Raw genomic sequence first — 19,228 nt, 5'->3', positions numbered from 1 at the left:
GTTAAGTTGTCATCTAAAACTACCCAAAGAAAGACTGTTTCATTGACCCGTGCAATAGTTGTCTCATGAATGACAACATTAAATTCCATGAAATTTGATTAAGTTAAGTTCAAAGAGAGTCTGTCTGCTCTAAACCATTTTGACAGTTAAATTAATTCACAGTTTCGAAAACTAATGAAGAAATTTGGGTCTTTGTGTGAGATGAATAAATTCGTATTGTCTGCAAATTGGATTGACTTCAATTTCCCATATCCCCAAAGGGTTTGCAAAATTGAAAGATCCATAAATTGGAATTCTACTGTACTGTAAATCAAGAACTAGGCTCAATTAGGCATACACTGTACATGATTGTATTGCTTGAGTCCTCTGTTTCTGTATCATAATCACTTTGTGAACTGTAGTCCTCAGCTGAAGGAGCACTATCTTCTAGTGTGGCCCAGTCAGTCTCCTCCTCCTCCTCCTCATCTTCTTTCTTACTTTCCATCGGTTGCTCTTCCTCTTCCTCTTGACTTTCCTCCACATTTGACTCATCTTTCTCACTTCCTTGTATACCAGTGGTAAATAACAGAGTGATAATTGTTCCAGGTGCAATCAAACAGAATATGATATTTAAGCTAAAATTCTCTCAACAGTTCTTTTTAAGTACAGTCGAACCTCGATTATCCGGAGTCGTTGGGACTAGGCTAAATAGTCCGGATAATCGAAAGTATGAATATTAATGAGCCAAAAATAAAACCAGATCATCCGTTTGACAGGATGCGGTGTGGATCCGCATAGTTCGCTAACTTTCGCAACCTCTGCATCTTCGGCGCATTTTTGCGCATAAAACAGAAGAGTTGCTTCATAAAAGCGATAAATCAGCTGTTAACCATCCTCGCAAACAAAAATTCCAAAGACATTGATCATTTTGAAGCAGTTTTTCTCTGAAAAAGGCGACGAAAACACGCCACTTCGTTCGCAAACAATTTTGAACCTCCAGGCGTTCCATGCGTCTTTCCGTGTTGGGCCTGGTGACTAGACGTGGTGCTGTCCGCGTCGAATGATCGAACACTCTTTGATGTTTTTTGACCAAATAGAAGGATTTTAGCTGATTTTAACATTCTAAATTTAGCTATTTTGCCTTGTAAACTTCAGTATAATACAAGTAAGCAAAAACAGAAAGGAATCTTATTTTTGCAAATGTTTTTATGGCTAGTGGAAACTGAATAATAATGGAGTTGCCTGCCGAGATATATTAAATGTTGTTCAATTGGAAACTACACATCAGAGGTTTTCCAAGGTTTTTTGCAGGTAAACCACCTTAAAATAACGTTTAAATCCCCGAGGACTTATTTTTTTAAAGCGAGTGCATGTGTATTATATCTGGTCTTGAATGGGACTAATAAATATTCACGAAAAAATTGGGACCAAAGAAGGAAGTCCGGATAATCGAGAAATCCGGATAATCGAGGTCCGGATAATCGAGGTTCGACTGTAATTAAAAAGTTGCTTTAAATACAAACTTCAGCTCAATGCCAAAGGAAGTGTTAGACAATTAAGTCATGCAAACCACCCTAGGAACTAAAAGGACAATCATACAACCAAAATAAAAGAAACTAGGCCATGAAGGTTTCACTTACCATTTGGCGTTTTCGAGAAGTTAGATGAGACGTGTGTGGAACAACTGCGTCTCTTGTCGGCACAGATCCTTTAATAAGATATCTCTTCGGCTGTAAACGTTTGCCAGCATCTTCTGAAGTAAGCAAAACTAACTTGCTTTTAAAACACAATTCCTGAAAATGCACTGAGCACAGAGTCGCTGACTTGGAAGGAACAAAATCTTTCCTGTGAATTTGGTCAAACTGAATCCACTTCTGCCATAAAGTTTTGTCCTTTGGGAAGTAATGCATTGATACTCCCGGAGTCAGCGAATTGTTGGCACAATTGGCCAGGTTGGGGCCACCAGCCACACAATAGTTTCCCTTCGCCCTTTTTTCACCTTGTTCGCCATTGCGCTTGCGTTGCCTGAACAATTTCTATGCCTTGTAATACAATTATTTTGGCCACGTGCGAAATTGATTTTTATTCATCACTGTGCTATGTTTAAAATCAAACCACAACACAACTTAAGAGTTTCTAAATGCAGAGTGTTCTATGATTTCTATTTATAATGGCCTTATGGGAAATGAGAAATTTTCAAAATACAAGTTATAAGCTTACCTTTCAACCCAGGTGTCGCAATCCAATGGACAGTTAATTTTCTCAAAGCTGCACACAATCTCGTGCCTTGCCTTCTCTGACTGCCTGTAAGTCTCACCACATTCACATTTGACGGGCCACATCGGACACTGGCTGGTGTGGGCTGTTTGCTCCTTCCGCTTTAATGAATCCCCACACAGCGTACAAGACAATTCGACTTCAGTGCATTGTCGAGTGTGGTCTTTTGCCTGGTCTAGGCTGAACGCTGCTTCACAGAATTTGCATTTGGCCATCTCCTTTTAAAATAACCCCCTCACAAAGATGTCCGGCAAAAATTGTGCCACCGGCTGTTGACAGCTAAATGGGCATCTCACTTGAGCTGACTGTTTCAGCCTGGCAACACACTTATCATACACACTTACCATCTCTGCATCCAGAACAGGGTCTTTACTGCAAAAATCGACAGGACAAAAAGTTGCAAGTTTAAAAACATTTGATTGAATGTGTTTTTGTTCGGATGATTTCATTTATTATTGAGAAACGTTTTCGCTTAAGAGCGAAATTGCTGCAAAACCACATTGAACACGTGGCCATTCCACGTTATCACAAGAACGGGTCATTAAATGGACTAAGTCATGGAGACTTCTCAGATGTACTTAAATTAGTGGAAAGGGACCTAACCCATAAAAAGCAATATCTTTGAACATCTAAAGAAAGATGTAATCTGAATTTGCGGATAGAAATCAAGCTGGGGTTACAAATATCGATTGTTTGAATACGCGCAATTTACGAGGCTTAAAGTGCGCAATTTACGAGTCTTAAAGTACGCAAGTTACGAGTCTAAAAGTGCGCAATCTACAAGTCTTAAAGTGCGCAATTTACAAGGCTTAAAGTTTTCAATTTACGAAGCTTAAAGTGCGCAAGTTACGAGTCTTAAAGTGTGCAAGTTACGTGTCATAAAGTGCGCAATTTACGAGTCTTAAAGTGCGCAATTTACATGTCTTAAATTAAAGTGCGCAATTTAAGCAGCATTTATATAAGGCGTTTAAAGATAATTTTATGAAAGTTTTTACAAAGAGGACTTGGCCCAGCTGCTGATAATGATCCAATGTGTCCTATTATAAGTATTTTTTTATGCAAATTCTCTGTAAAAAAACTAATGAAGGAGGGGCTAAGTAAAGTTATCTTCAATATGTAAAAATTATTTGTTCCATTTTAGGCTCAACATGAATTCTCACAGCAGCAATTCTCCTTGTCTTCTCAACATCCTGTCTTGACAGTCTATTTGATTCTTGTTTGGGAGGCGTGTTAAGTGTAACACCCAGTGGATCCAATAAGTCTTGAATTGTAAATATCTTGTCTGCCATCTCACTCATTTTTCTCAAGTAGATTTAATAAACCACTTTCCTTACAATATGCTTGTCAGATGTATTGCCTCCACATAACTTTGATTAAAATGTGACTACTCCAGTAGGACTTATACCAACAAAAAGCTTAAATGTATTATGTGACTTGTAACTTGAGTATGTTTTATTGTTAATTAACTAAGGAGAAGGAATCTCAATGAAAAATTCAGTATGGTCTATTATTACTTGGGTATTAGGAAACTTCTTAAAGCATTCTGGCATATTGGCTGCAATGATATCTTTGCTTGACCACACAATTAAATGCTTTAAATACACAGCAAGTAAATTGTACCAGGTAATAAGAACCCACGAAACTGTACTGACTGAGATACAAAATCTCTGTGCCAAGTCCTGTTCCAGTAGTCCAAGCCTAAGCCTCATGAACACTATCAAATAAGAATCCACAAGTCTCATTTTTCTTTGAGGACCTGGCTTCTGTTTAACATTATTTTCCATATATTCATTTGCCTTTAGTGAATCCTTTAATGCAACCCATGGGATTTGGAGCTTTTGACGAAATATTTTAATGCAAATATGCCACCATCACTTGCGCTATATCTACTAAGAGAAAAAAATAACTTGCAAATTTTTTAATCAACAATACTGGAATAAGGAAATAAAGTACCTGACTGTTTGAAAATAAATGTTCTAGTTAACTAGATGTCCATCAGTGAACAGCTTATCAGGCTCTTTCTCATTGAAAAAGGCTCTTCTGCCATTGTCCCTCGCACGCTTTAACTGTGGCCACAAGTTCCTTTTTGTGTTTTGAATTTCTATATCATCTTTCAACTCCAGGGCACGTCTGAAAACTCTCTCCCTATCAGGAAAGCGGAGGAAACGGGCAATGATCAGTCTTGAGGTACCTTGCTTTCTAGCTCCGATGCGATGAACCCGTTGAAATTTGATATTGCGGGCGTCTTCAACTTCCTCTCTCAATAAAATAATAGATAAATCCTGCACCGTCTTCAGTTGCATCGGTGAATTCTGGGATGTTGAGAAAGAACAAATTCTCCCTATGGCTATAAATATCCTGATAAAGAATGCCAATGCCTAGATTTTTAATCTCCCTTTCAATTTTCGTTTACTTGCAACTTTAGTTCTTCCACCTGATTGTTTAAAAACTTCAGCCTATTGTCCATTACGCCCACTGACTTCTCAACAGCTCTGTTTTTAGAGCTGAGTGTGGCAATTTCTGCTTCAATAGTTTTAACGGAGGATTCTAAGACATTAAATCTTCAACACTCCTTCTACCATACTTTCAAGACCACTGAGCTTTTGAAGGACGAGCTGGATTTTCGAGCCAAGATCTTAAGCCATTTCGAGCGCCATGTTGATCTCGTCAGTTGTCTCCGACAGAGAATGCACTTTCTTTACTCTTGTGTTGGAGCACTCTCTCTGCTGCTGCTTCCCCTTGTTTTACGTTTCAAAACACTGATAATCTCTTCCATACAAACAGCTGCAATGTGAGATAACTAGTCAAAACGAGTGGGAGCGATCTCAGATACGTCTTTACACGGCCATGACAGACCCAGACCCCTCAGGTTGAAATCTGCTCTTTTGTGGACTTACAGTGTATAATTGCACAGTCGTTTGATCTTTTAACTTCTTCTATTGAATTTTCAATTGAAAATATCTATTACCAGAACTCGGGATTTTTATCTCTGAACCGGCATGGACATATCCTTCTATGTCTTTATATTTTCGCTTGGTTGGATAGCCAGAACTGGGCATTCTTGCCGCCATTGCGTTTCGAAACAAAGCACAAGGTTAAATGGTCATCCCTTGTGCATGAAAAAAGCCTGTTGGGCCTGGGGTCTACAGAAATCAAGGGAGGATGTTGGGGGCTCTTATGTACGTAAAATCGTCATAAAATCAATTTGTCTTCAGTAGCCCCCAGTTTATGATTAACTCCTCTATTAAAGCTTTGTAAATAGCGAACTGGTTTGTCATCTGGGATTTTTAAAAAATCTTTGTTGATTTGCTTTTTCTGTTTCTTATTTGCAGTGTCCACAGTTAGCACAGCAGTGTAAAAAAAATATATTTTTTAAGAGGGCAACAAGAACAACAGTTAGTTTTTTAGATGCTTTCTCTTCAGGTTGTATATGTAGAACTGTATAACCAACTGTATTTGTATTTAGATTTGTTTCACATCAGTACTTATTTTGTCTCTGAATATTATTGACATTTAAAGATACTATATAAGGGCCGAATCGCACTAGCGGACAAATTTTGTAACAATTGGTAGATTTCATCATTAACGTGTCACTTGTTACAGAAAACAAGTGCAAGTGCGTTTTTTGAGACCTAGAACTTTTCCAACATTTCAGGAAAACAAAGAAGCAGTTGTCTTATGATTGGTCCGCGTTGCACGCGTGATAGATGTTGTCAAACAATTGCAAAAACAAGTGCGAACGACTTGTTGGACAAGGGCAAATTTTGTCAAAACGGACAAATCATCAAAGGGGCCGAAGTCCTGCCTCAAGGCAGGACAATTCATGACAAGTCGCATTCCCATGCCCCTCGTAAAGCCAGATAACAATACGTTGTTGATTGGCTATTGTGTTTGGCCCAAATTGCACCGAAAAACAACACGCACTCAAAAGTTGTTAAACTTGGAGATGCCGCATTTCTTAAATGATCTTTCAACCATATCTCCAGAAAGATCTCGCCATGCTTCTAAGACCCAGGAAGCCACGATTGTTAGTGAAGCCGCCTTCACCTTTCCACCCGGGGTCAAGGCTTTTTCTCCCTGCACCATCCAGGTTGTCCACTTTTCTCTCAGCCGATCTTTAAATGGCTTGTTCAGGCATACGTCTAGCGGTTGAACGACGCTGGTCAATCCGCCCAAAATCACTGCCATTTCTGTGTCGTTTCGGTGCAGCGATCGTTTCACTGGGTCGGCAAGGTGAGCGCGAAACGAATCCCAGACGAGCAGACTCTTTGTTTCCACCATACCGCCAGGTCGAAGACGCCAGACTTTCTGAATCCACAGCTTGATGCTGTCGGTATCCATCCAGCCCTTAGGGTGATGGTGCACCACTACGCCGGAGGGAAACTTGTCTTTCGGCTGTGTCTTACGCTTAAAGATAATCATTGGTTTCAACTTTGTGCTGTCTGCTAGGCAGGAAAGAACGACTGTGAAGTGGGACTTCTCGTGGCCAGTTGTCGCTACCGTAACCGTTTTCTCCCCGCGTGCGTTTATAGTTTTCGCCGATGGCATGTCGAACCAGACCGGAGTCTTGTCCATATTGCCAATGTTCACAAGTTCGTAGTTTGCTTTCTTTCTACAGTTCAGAACGAAGCAGTGAAAGTCAACGATCTTCTCCTCAAGGTCTCCGGGTAGCTTCTGGGCAATTTTAGTCTTCTGGCGAAGGGCGAGATTGTTGCGGCGTAAAAATCTTGTGCACCAGTGGTTCGATGCCTTGAAGCCGGTGATGCTTAGCTCATCAACCATCGGAAGCGCCTTGATTCTTGTCATGTTGCGGGTCACGATGTAGCCGCTTTGCCTCTGCTCTTCAATCCAAGTGACGAGCTTGTCTTCGAGTTCTGGCCACTGACACGGTTTTCCCCGGTTGCCGCACTTGTTCTTCGGCATGCACTTGAGCTTTTCGACTTGCTTTCGCCAGTCACGAACAAGCTTTTCGTTCACGCCAAACTCACGACTTGCTGCGCAGTTGTTAGACTCTCTAGCAAACTTCACAACCTGCAGCTTAAACTTTGCAGTATACTTCATTCGCTTAGAACTAATGGAAGGCATTCTCGTAAATAGCTGATGTAACTCGGTCAAAGACTTTGTTAGAAATGATTAACACGCTAACAAGCTAGTTTATTTCCATCGATAAGCAGCATTCTTATTGGTCCGTATTCAGTTACTAAAAGCAAACAACACAAAAGAACTTACCAACAGTACTGTAATTGGTCCACACGCGTAACAAGAAAAACAAAAGATCTTGCCAACACTAACATCGATCCCAACAAGGTAACTTAAAGCAGTTTTATTGGTTCACGCGCGTAACAAGCAAAACAAGAACTTAACAACAGACATTTTATTGGATCACGTGTGTAACAAACAAAACTCCTCGCGATCACGCAGCATGCCAGGTTACTAAGCAGCGTTGTTCGAAGCGAAGACGATCAAGCAAGATAAAGTTTTTCTCCGAGTATTTTTACAGCTTTATTAGCAGGGAATGTCAGCTCTTTATTAAAACCTTTTGCTTGTGATACTCTACAACATTCAGGTTTGTATTAAGCAGATAAGTCTTAAAGAATTTCAACATAAACAGCTTATTTAAAACGCAGCTAGCAAAGCGAAACGACACCGTACAACTGGTACTGTTCTTTATCAAAGTTTGTTGACATTCTGAAAACAATTGTTATGCTAATCGTACAGAATTAATTAACTGGCGCTTGGGTCGAAAATTTTGACCCGTGTATAAGTCGAGGGCGATTTTTTGGACAGATTTTTAGGTCAAAAAAAGGTCGACTTATACACGGGTAAATACGGTAAAAAGCACTGCTTCCATTTTGGAACTGACTGCTTATAACTCAAGTTCTGGAAGCGCTTGTTCACTAAGATGCGGTTGACCCTGGCAGCGGCCTTTCTCGAGACGGTTAAGAAATGTGTGTGTCTGATTGGCTTTTTTGGCACCCATATCTGTTTGTCCGATAACTCATGCTCCTTGTAGATGGTGTGGCCTTCTGTGTTCTTCTCCAGGGTGAACTGGGTGGGTGGGAAGATCGATAATCACTTTCTCCTCGTCACAGCTACGACACAAATCCATTAAACATTTTTCCCACTCCCCTCCATACAGCTTTACACAAGTCAGCTCCTTAACATGCCGTTCTGCTTCTTTTCTACGGCGTTACTCTGGTATAAAAGCGTTATTCATTTCTAGAGTCTTGGCATAGCATTGGTTAAGTCAACGAACTCCTATCCTTTTTTTCCTCGATGTCTCTGCTTAGTGCAGTTGGTACAAAGGATTCTCGCCATCCGGTAATGCTTTACCTGAAGAAGGTGGGTCGATCTTTTTATGCAGCCATTTATTTGCACACTTCTTTCATAAACACTGATGTTGCAAGTCAGTGGGATGTGCATGGACTGGTTGCTGCCATTAGCCTTTTCGACCAGCGTTGGGGGGAAAAAGATATACCCGGAAAAAAAAAAAAAAAAAAAAAAAAAAAAAAAAAAAAAAAGAAAAAAAATAAAGAAAAAAAAAACCCTTTGAAAAAAAGGGGCCAATGTCTGGCATAAACGGGATGTTTCTCGCTCTACAATTTATGCTCATAGCAGCCTTCATGTCCTTCAATCATGTTGTAGCAGCTTACAGCACCTGAACGTAGCTGCTGTAACAACATCAATTTTGCTGTACAGCATCTAATTTGTTGGTCTTCTGAGAATTGTTTAATGACCTCCAGAACCCAGTAATGGTGACACTTTACTTTTCCCAGCTTTAAATCCTCCACTGTAGGCAAGTGGATTACATATCTGAGTCCCAAATGATTAACTTATCAGACTTATAAATTCAACAATTTTGAGGTTTGAGAAACCCCCAACCCTTTGGTTCTGTTTTGCTGGTTTCATTTAGAACGTCAATGTTACACAGGAAATCCACACACTGTATAAGTTTCTCCTGTGTATTTATCAGCATAAACTCAGCTCTTTTACTACATTTTCTACTCGTTCGATGTGCTCGCTCGAGCACATCACATGAGCACATGGTTTTCTGCTTACGTCACGAGACATAATATAGCATCCAGTCCTTTTCCGCGTGAGTGCCTGGCACTTTACAGATTTCTTTATAATACTGAAATTTCTCGACTTAACATCAACAGTAATTGTTATACATTTGTATTTGACATAAAAATTCATAATGTTGTTGTTGAACTTGGAAAATGCACACAAGAAAGGTTAATGACTTTACTGAAAACTAAAAACTGGAATTTTTGTGAGTAAATTCATGCCATTTTAGACACGGTGTGCAGCTGTGTATGCAAACTCCTACATTATTAGAGTGTTGGATATATATCTTTCAAAATCTTAGTATTAATGTTGGGAGAAAAGCTTGTAGGATGTGGCAGTGTTTTTACACTGCATGTACATGTATATGTAGGGCTAGCGCTAGGGGGCAGTGATTGGGGGTTGTTTAAAGGCCAAACCTTTTAATTAAGACGGGGTGTTAGGGTTTGCAGAAATGCTTTGAGTTTAATAATTAAGTTGACTTCGCAGTCATCAGTAATTGTCGGTGCTAAAACATCTCTCATCCAGTGGTTTGCTTTTTATCATTTAAACAAGCTTGAGTTAAATGTACCAAAACATAACGGAGATTAAAGTGTATTTTAGTTTATTTTAAAAGTGTTGTCGTAAAAGATGAAATAAGTACCGGTATGTAATCTTAAATATTATTAGCGCTTGTGTAAAGTAATTTGATATGTTGTGTTGACTATGCATAAATTACAAGCTTGACTGTGCAAATCTGAAAAAAAATGTTATGCCTTACCTTCAGCAACCTTTAAGTTTCTTGAATGAAATCTTCTTAATGATTGATTCAAATGATTAGATCTTATGACATACATTTATAGTGTTGTTTGCATGTTAACACTTTAACTAGGAGGGTCACGTTTGCATGCATTTGGCGTTTTCCATGTTCATCTTTTGGCAAATATTCTGAAAATTAGTTGTAGACCTTTGATCTTTTATAACCAAGCAGTTTTATTCTTAACCTAGCAATTTTTAATGAACGATAAAAATTAACATCGAACACGATGTTCGCAAATGCAAATCAAATGTTTATAATTATTTAACTAAAATTTTAAGTTTACCGTAAAAAGTATCGTTTTCATCCACATGTATGGAGACCCTCTGGAACGGAAAATCCTTGGGGTGTCAAACTAGAAAAATCCTCGGTGGGCTGGGGGGGGGGGGTATTAATTTTTTCTGGAACCACACATTTCTAGTTGGCTGCTAATTTTAATGACAGTATATCGTTGATAAACATGAATAACCAACCACGATTAATTATATAAACAAGACTCAAAGCAAGAATTTTCAACAAACTGTTGCGACTTTAATTTCTTCACTTATTCAACAAAAATATCATTATCCTCTACAGCTCAATGGTTGTGAATAACAAAAACGTTTTTTCCTCCTCCGCTCCCGGTTTGTTGTGGGTTTTCTTCTGCAGAAAAAGAAAACAAGTAAAGTAGTGTACTTAAAATAAAAAAAGGGAATAATTTGAAACAAAGGCAATGAACAGACAAAGAATTGGATCTATGATTTTAATTACATTTAAATCAAATTTAAATAACACATGAGTATATGGTATCTTAGGTGTTTTTAACCAAGGTATGCAGTATTTTTTGGCTAAAATATGGGTACTAAGTATTTTGTTCAGTTTCATGAGTTTTTGGTAATTCTTATGTAAGCATAATGTTGGTGTTTTTTATTATTTAAGTGTTTTATCCTCAGTGCTTGTGTGACATTTAAAACATCATAAAAGATCTGCAGTTCTTGCATGAATTTAATCATCCGCATGCGACCTCATGCTACGTGTGGTCATGAGTGGGAGTTTTGTCTTTGTCAACATCTCTTAATTAGGAGGGGCCATTATTTTTGTTTTGGAGGAGAGGATCAAAACTCCTGAGAAAAAGGTTATTTGCAAATGCAAAAATGCTCAAATAAATTGTTTGTAGACATGAGAAGAAGGAAAAAAAAAATAGTTTGACGACAAAAGATAGTGAGCCATTTATATACAACATGACACATGATCAACATCATTTTTTTTATGCCCAGAATGCTGGAAATGAAATTGCATTTTCGATCTTCTAAATTTCAAATTCTCTGCATTCCTTTAGTGACATTGATATCAAACAATCCTTCTGACTAACAAGTTTTCTAACAACTGCTGGATATAAATTAAACCATACCTTTTTTTTTCTTTGGCCTTTTTGGCCTTGGCCGGGGGGCTGGGCAAAGATACTTCTTGTGCCCTCCCCCCCCCCACAGCGAAAACATTTGAGATCGTGATCTATGAAAGAAGTAAGAATGATAATCATTGTGGAGAGGGAGGGGTTAGGGGGCGTTAGAACCCCCACCCTCCATAATTTATCCTTAGGTGGGGGGGGATCCTGTCTATGGGGTTATGGGATGGTTTAATCTTAAAGGGGGATAAGAGGAAACTTGTTGATGGAAGGGGTAAATAAAAATATGACTTCTATATTCGTTCTTAAAGTGGCAGGGTGGGGTTACCAAGTCTTAAGGGTCGATTGCTTCTTGCTTTCTTGTTCACGTTGCATGTTATCAGAAAAAAATTGTTCTTTCGCAAACTGTTCCGTCGGTACGTGCCTTGTAGATCATTATTAAAGTCCTGTGAAGAAGTGGCATGGCTTGCCAAACGACTAAAACGGCGTATGAAAACAGTTCAAACGATTTCTCTAACGCTTTAAACTACCAGACGCTTTTCATAACCACACGAAGGCCATAATAAATTAATATTATAATGTACGTTTTGTTTGCAAAGTCCTTGTTTGACAGACAGCAATTAATGCATCTGGGATACTCTAGATTCTAACTATTAACGGGGATGATCAAATGGGCGCAAAAATCAAGGTAGAAATCGGAAGTATGTATGTTAGAGATGTGTTCATCTTTTGACTGATGTGTCTATAATGATGGCGAATATTGACTATACAACATTCCTGGGGGGATTCCCTAATATTTACAACGGGGGTGTGCCACTGAGTATCTGAGACTCAGAACCTGTTCCAGAGGAAAATTAAAGCTTAACAGTGCTTAATTTGCTACCCTGTTACACTGATAAACATTGCAAAATAGGTACCCTGTTCCATATATATCTCAATTAAAGCGCTCGGCACTCGTCTGTGGCTCGGAGATAAGCAATTAGAGGAACGGAGTTTGTAGGTAAACTTTATTGTGTTTAATCAGGATAATGGGGAAAAATTTGACCCTGTTCCAGAGTAAAAAGGGTGATTAGTATACCCTGTTCCCGGGACAAGTTATTTACCTGCATCTTCTCTTGATGGGCATATGTAGGCCACATGTCCACGCCCATTACACTTGAAACAGATTTCTGTAAACAACAGTTTTCTGTAATGTAAAAGTAGCAAACTATTAGTTAACTGCATTTGTGAATATCCGCTGAATCATTTACGTACGAAAGTTGTATATCAATTTTAATTTAAGGAAACAAACTGCTATGTAATCACGCAAATTTTGCCATCCTAGATAGTGCAAATACCTTATAATACACACCTGGCCGTGGCGGATCGTAGCATGGCAAACCACGGGGGCGGCGAGCCGGTGATCGCTCAGGGTCTCTATTGGCTGGCATATAAAAGTAAAAGAAAAGAAACAGCTAAAAAACAGGAGTTTTATATTAGTTTAAAACTCTGTTAGATTTAGGCATGCCTAAAAGCGGAGCTCCCCATTTATTTAATTTTCACTGGAGTTTACAATGTTTTCATTCTAGTGAATAAACGGCCAAAGTACTAATGTTTATGGCGGTTTATAGGTGCAAGACAAATTTAAATAGCTCACGGTTAAACTGAATGTCAGCAGTACGACAAAAATAATAATCTTAAAGCGGGGCAAAATCATTACTCATGGCACAAAAATTTACTTTAGAGTACAGTAAATTATCTGCTTTCTAGCAATAGAAAATAGTTTCGCGATCCTGTTATAGTTTCGCAGCAGTTTAGTAGACTCCACAATATCCATTACATTGATATAGGATATATTCAACATGCATTACAGAGTCTGTTGGATTAGCTCAATCGGTAAGGTGCCAGTCTGCGGATCGGGAGGTCGTGAGTTCAAATCCCAGAGGGTCATTTTTTTTTACCCCGTAGCAATAAAATGGTTTGTTTATTATATCAACCCGATTAAGCTTTCGAATGCTCCTTCATGTTATTCGCACTATTCGTACTATTCGCTATTAGCACTATTCGTACTATTCGCTATTCGCGACTATTCGCACTATTCGTACTATTCGCTATTCGCGACTATTCGCACTATTCGTACTATTCGCTATTCGCGACTATTTGCTATTCGGGTTTTCCAGACACCCGACAAGCACTGTTATAAATGTAAATTTACTCATGCACACTTACCACTGGACAGTAAAGCTTCAGTTGTCATGTGTCCACTTGCAGACTCTGCGGGATCTATAAAGAGAATAATAAAAGAGACGGTAATCATCACATAGTAGCATCCACAATAATAAGGCTAAAGTTCGTTTTATTTGCATAAAAGTATTTAAATGATATTAAACAGTTACTACAGCCTTGAAAGCACTCTGGTACAAGTACAAATTAATTGAGCAGAACCATACTCCATGGGATTCTTGATTGATTAATTCAGGAAGAAACATTTGACATGCATATCAGTGTGGTCTTTGATGTTTCATATCGCAGGTTGTTCCACATACAAATTTTATGTACAAAAGAAATGCAAGACCACTTGTAAAGCGTAAAAGGGCTTTAAAACTCCTGAAAGTAGTAGCAGATCTAGAAACAAATCCTCCCTTTTATTGGAAAATTTTAACTCTTATTGACCAAACATTTCGTCCCTCTCTGAAGAGTCCATTGCACAAAACATTGGCCCACCTAAAGCCTTCCACAAAACCAAATTGATAACTCTAATATTTTTAGTGTGAATTAAAATCTGCACAATGTCTTTATCTTATTCCAATGTCGAATAAATATTAGTTTCCTTTTTACTGGACAAGCACTGTTATAAATGTAAATGTATTCATGCACACTTACCACTGGACAGTAAAGCTTCATTGGTCATATGTCCACTTGCAGACTCTGCGGGATCTATAAAGAGAATAATAAATGATACAATAATCATCACAAAATAGCATCCACAAAAGTAAGGGCTTAAGGTCGTTTTATTTGCATAAAAGTATTTAATTGATATTAAACATTTACTACAGCCTTGAAAGCACTCTAGTACAAGTACAAATTAATTGAGTAGAACCATACTCCATGGGATTCTTGATTGATTAATTCAGGAAGAAACATTTGACATGCATATCAGTGTGGTCTTTGATGTTTCATATCGCAGGTTGTTCCACATACAAATTTTATGTGCAAAAGAAATGCAAGACCACTTGTAAAGCGTAAAAGGGCTTCATGATTAAGAGAAAGTTGTAATTTATGTCTTGTGTATTGAATGTTCTCCATGCATCCCTTTTATCTTCAGATTGTTTAAGTAGTTTCGTTACTTAAAATTTTTTTTTTTTCTGCCATTGTAAAATGCCTACATTACCAGTACAAAGAAATGTTAAAATTTTCCTTACACCCTGTCAAAGGGTGAGCTATTCATGATTTATAGCAACGTGGATGATCAACTAAGGGCAATAATAAACATTACCACCCCCTCCCCCCACACACACCTCAAAAAAGATAATTCTAAGTTAAAACAAAACCAACAATTCCCTGGAACAAAGTAAATCCCCCCACACACAAAAAAGTAAATTAAAATCATACCACTTTTCTCACATTGACTTTCCCAGGAAGGGCCAACACAACACATAAAAAAAACAAACATGAAAACTGTTTTTAATAACCCCAAAACCCTACTTAAAATACTTATACCTACCCCCTACAAAAAAACTCCTTCACTTTGAATCCTGAGTGCCACCACCCCCTGAAACGCATATATATACATCAAGGATAGTGTTGAATAGTCAGCAGACAAAGTTTTACTTTGCCATCTAGCGAACATTGATACCACGTTTCTCACTCTAGCCACACCAGCTTCAGGGAAGTCAGCAATAGTTTCCCCTTCATGTGCAATTAAAGTGGCAGGAGACCCATTTCTCAACCGCTCATTTTTTTCTTACATAGCTTTGGCACCTGGTTTAAGGATGACGTTTATTTTTTTCGCTGGAATTGAATTCCACTTGTATCTCCTTTCTTGGTGGCTTCAAATCTTAGAATTTCTGCTGGCATGGAGCGGAGGTCTTTAAGATTGTGTAGCTGTACAGGGAGTTTCTTGAAACAGCATGAGAAAGATCTCTCTCTAATCTGCGAACAATTATTTCAGATATATATATATGATAAATGCAAATGCGGCCTTACACTACTGAAGACCTGAAAAAAATTTTTCAGGCTCTGAGCGGGAGTCGAACCCACGACCTTTGCGTTGCCAGTGCAATGCTCTACCACTGAGCTATCAAAGCCACATGAGAGCGGCCGTATATGGGTAATCCCTTTATGGTGGACATGATACTCGGCCCAAGTATATGTGAAATAAATGAATGTGTGTCCAGCAGTAGCAGTGAAATATATATATATGATAAATGCAAATGCGGCCTTACACTACTGAAGACCTGAAAAAAAATTTTCAGGCTCTGAGCGGGAGTCGAACCCACGACCTTTGCGTTGCCAGTGCAATGCTCTACCACTGAGCTATCAAAGCCACATGAGAGCGGTCGTATATGGGTAATCCCTTTATGGTGGACATGATACTCGGCCCAAGTATATGTGAAATAAATGAATGTGTGTCCAGCATTTTTGAAATTATTTCAGAGTTTTTACCACACTGGTCTTAATGAATTTCTTTACCATTTCAAAAAGTTGTGTTCGGTGGCATTTTGCCACATACATTAGTTAATAGCTCATAACGGTGTGGTTAACATTTCTGAAACAATTGCAAAGTTAATTCTGTATTTAGTCTGGGAGCAATCGTATTCCCGTGGGATTTTCGTGAAGATTTTTGCCGACTAGTTTAGAAGTGTTAAGGGGGACCTAAGGAACACGATAAATGTTGTTGGCAATCTTGTAACCCGTGCAAAGGCCTTCAGAAGGGGAATTTAAAAACATCGCCTATTTGGCTTAGCATGAAAACGAGGCTGAATGATGAACTTCACAAAAATGTGGTATTTATTGGTATTTTAGAATAATTATTAGCGGTTTCGATAGACTGAGATGTCCAAAAGAATATCTTAACTGATATGGATAGTCTCAATCACGTGACCATGAAATCGAGGCGGCATTTTCTTGTGGTTCATTGAACCTGGAACGGACCTGGAACCATAGTGCCTCCCGTCCCCTCGCCAAATAGTTTCCAAGATATGTCAGTAGGAATCAATAAATATCCCGGCGTTGGGCAATTTAACGAAGTTAAAAGGCTTTGTATGGTCTAGTGACGCTAGCAAAAACCGTCTTTTCAATATATGTAATATGTCTACAGACCCTCCCATTCCCCCTCTCAGATTGTAACAAGTTTTGTGGGTGAACTTTCTACGCATCTTTACAGTCGTCCATTCCTCCTCCCTAATTTTTCCAGCCGTAACCATCTGGCTGTGGTAACTTAGGATTGCATACTCTGTCGTTGTTAAAAGCGATGATCTGGTATTGGGTACAGAGAATTGCTTCATAAAGTGCACCCTGCGTAGGTGGTAGCCTGTTCTTTTTGCACATCTACCACATGAGGTCTTTATCATCATGATTCGAGATGCTTGTTCTGAGCTAAAAAGTCTGGCAAACATACTGCTCTATTATTATTGCTGTCTTCTATTCTGGATACAGCGTCATTCCAAGACATCCGAAAGCATTAATTACGTCCTTGTATGTGTCTCTGAAGGCTTTTCAGCACGCAGGAAAAAACTTCCAGTTATGTTAGCCTGCGAATAAAGCCGCCTCTCATTCGCTCCCGCTACAGTAGCGGTTGTATTCAAAGGCTACACATAGTGCAGCTGCAATTTTAGCACTGCCAAGAGCGCTAGCAATCGACCCAAGTTCAATTACATGGTGGTTCTGGCCAGTGCCAGTGACTATGATCAGTCTTTGATACCGTCTGACCTATCAAGGTACTGCAGTACTGCCATAGCGTCAACAGCAGGGACTCGTAGTTGCAGTTAAGGCTCCGCGTCCACATTTATTGTGTCATCTTCGTTATTCTGAGTAGCCGTGTTCGTTCTCTGCTGCGATTCACCTCCATGCTTGTAAAAAATTATCATAAACGAGCTCTTTGCGGAACAATGGAGCATCATACCGTCGGGTGCAAACATAGATTTCGGGACCACAGTAGATTCATTAGTCGTGAAACTCGACCACTTTATCCTTGCAAGATACTTTGATACCTTTCCGCTGTCTTTCCAAGGAAGAAGTTTGCGTTTATTTGTTCTCGGACCAGCGGTTCACTATGTTCGAGTGAATTCTGTCTTTAGCAAAGATCTTACTAAGTGCCCTATCTCTCTTACTTTTATGGCAAAGATCACTCTTCATTGCTTCAGGCATGATCATGACTACTTTGGCTACTACAATTTTTAAGTTCTTTACTCTTTTCTTTAAACGGGGTAGCAAAGTTCCGCATTGTGGTCAACAACCAATCAATAATTCTGTCTTCGCGTTATGAAAAGCTGCATCACTGAAGACATCGCAGCCATTTGCTTTGCCTTAGGAAAAACTTTGCTCTAGCACTTAGGTTTAGAGTGATCCCAATAAGTCCTCCTGCAACCTTCATGCAACGGTTGATATGATCGAGAGTGGTATCCCATCCTATCGGGGTTTCTTGTTCACTTCCCTGTTTCCATGAAAAAATTTCTATAGACCTCAAGGCTTCTTAAAGTAATAACAACGGTTTTTTTCTACCATTAATTTTCACCCGGTTTTCACTACGTAGACATAAAAGCAGTCTAGTTTTGAAACACCTAAGAAACAAAAGTTCAATAAACGATTGATTTTCCTCTTTGTCCACGTTCAGAGCCGAAAGACTCGCACTTCATTCTATTAGGACATTTCATTTTAAACTTAACATGCCGATATTTTAACAGTTTTAAGCAATATACGAAAGTAATTAATATCTAAGAATCTTAATTTGATATTGGAAGTAATCAGTTGTTTCAAAGCTTGCCATTCAGGGCAGCTTTTTTTTTAAAAAAACCTAGCTTGGCCCTTCAGACCGGGCTTTTTTTGGACCTTCTTGGACCGAGGGAACCCCCGCACCCCACCACCACGTAGCTTCTAGAATAACTCTCGGCAATCACAATAAAGCTAATAGGATGTATATGTGTCTGAACATCTATCTTTTTGTATACGTTACGAGCGATGACTACGTAACATCACGTGCAATTCAAGTACATCACAATGTCAAAACAGCCGCCATATTGGATCCGCCATCTTGGATTTCAAAAATTTTCCTAAACGCAAGAAAACCACCCAAAAGTACTGCAAAGTACTAACAATCAATAAAACTGTGCTTACGAACCGTAAAAAGGTGAAAATATTTGCATCTAAGTTAATTTTCATTAACAGAAACACGAAAGTTACAAATTTGGAAAAACATGCCAGTCAAAATGCCGTTGCCGTGGTGATGTCAAGTTCCTGAAACAACAATCTTTCCTACGACATTGTTCTCGGATAAATTTTAGATAATCTCGCAAAGTTTGGCAGCGTTTGGTTAAACCCTGAAAAAGCTATAAGCGTTCAAAGTCAGCGCAGGCGTGAAAAGCCCCCTCCCCCGGGTCTCAATAGTGCTAAGACCTGTGACCAGTATAGTTAAGTGCAAACATAGTATTTTTATTTCACAATTTTAAGGACTAGGAAAATTTCATCCTAAAATACAAAAAACGGCAATATTTCAACCAATTTAGAGCTTGCGCGAAGCAATTTAGAAC

At 38.9% G+C, this 19,228-nt stretch overlaps 1 protein-coding gene across 1 annotated transcript; it reads right to left on the bottom strand.

The window, feature by feature from the left end:
* Window positions 1–10,687: 10,687 nt before the first annotated feature.
* Window positions 10,688–15,646, bottom strand: LOC144648425 (uncharacterized). The gene is made up of 6 exons (XM_078507987.1): window positions 15,205–15,646; window positions 14,364–14,417; window positions 13,710–13,763; window positions 12,853–12,924; window positions 12,605–12,687; window positions 10,688–10,759 (listed from the first exon to the last, which is right to left on the bottom strand). Exons 2-6 carry the CDS (start codon window positions 14,389–14,391, stop codon window positions 10,688–10,690), a joined length of 309 nt encoding a protein of 102 aa, XP_078364113.1. The 5' UTR covers window positions 14,392–14,417; window positions 15,205–15,646.
* Window positions 15,647–19,228: the final 3,582 nt, after the last annotated feature.

Source organism: Oculina patagonica, chromosome 4 (genome assembly GCF_052425735.1).
Source record: "Oculina patagonica isolate OP01 chromosome 4, crgOcupat, whole genome shotgun sequence".
Lineage (NCBI taxonomy): Eukaryota > Metazoa > Cnidaria > Anthozoa > Scleractinia > Oculinidae > Oculina > Oculina patagonica.
Note: the sequence above shows the minus strand (reverse complement) of the source record. Positions and strands in the feature narration are given on the sequence as shown.

Coding starts and splice junctions, on each gene's coding strand:
- LOC144648425 (XM_078507987.1), bottom strand. CDS start 14,391: ATGACCAATGAAGCTTTACTGTCCAGTG. Junction 13,764..14,363: donor TGAAGCTTTACTGTCCAGTG/GTAAGTGTGCAT, acceptor TTCTCTTTATAG/ATCCCGCAGAGTCTGCAAGT. Junction 10,760..12,604: donor CCCATCAAGAGAAGATGCAG/GTAAATAACTTG, acceptor CTTTTTCTGCAG/AAGAAAACCCACAACAAACC.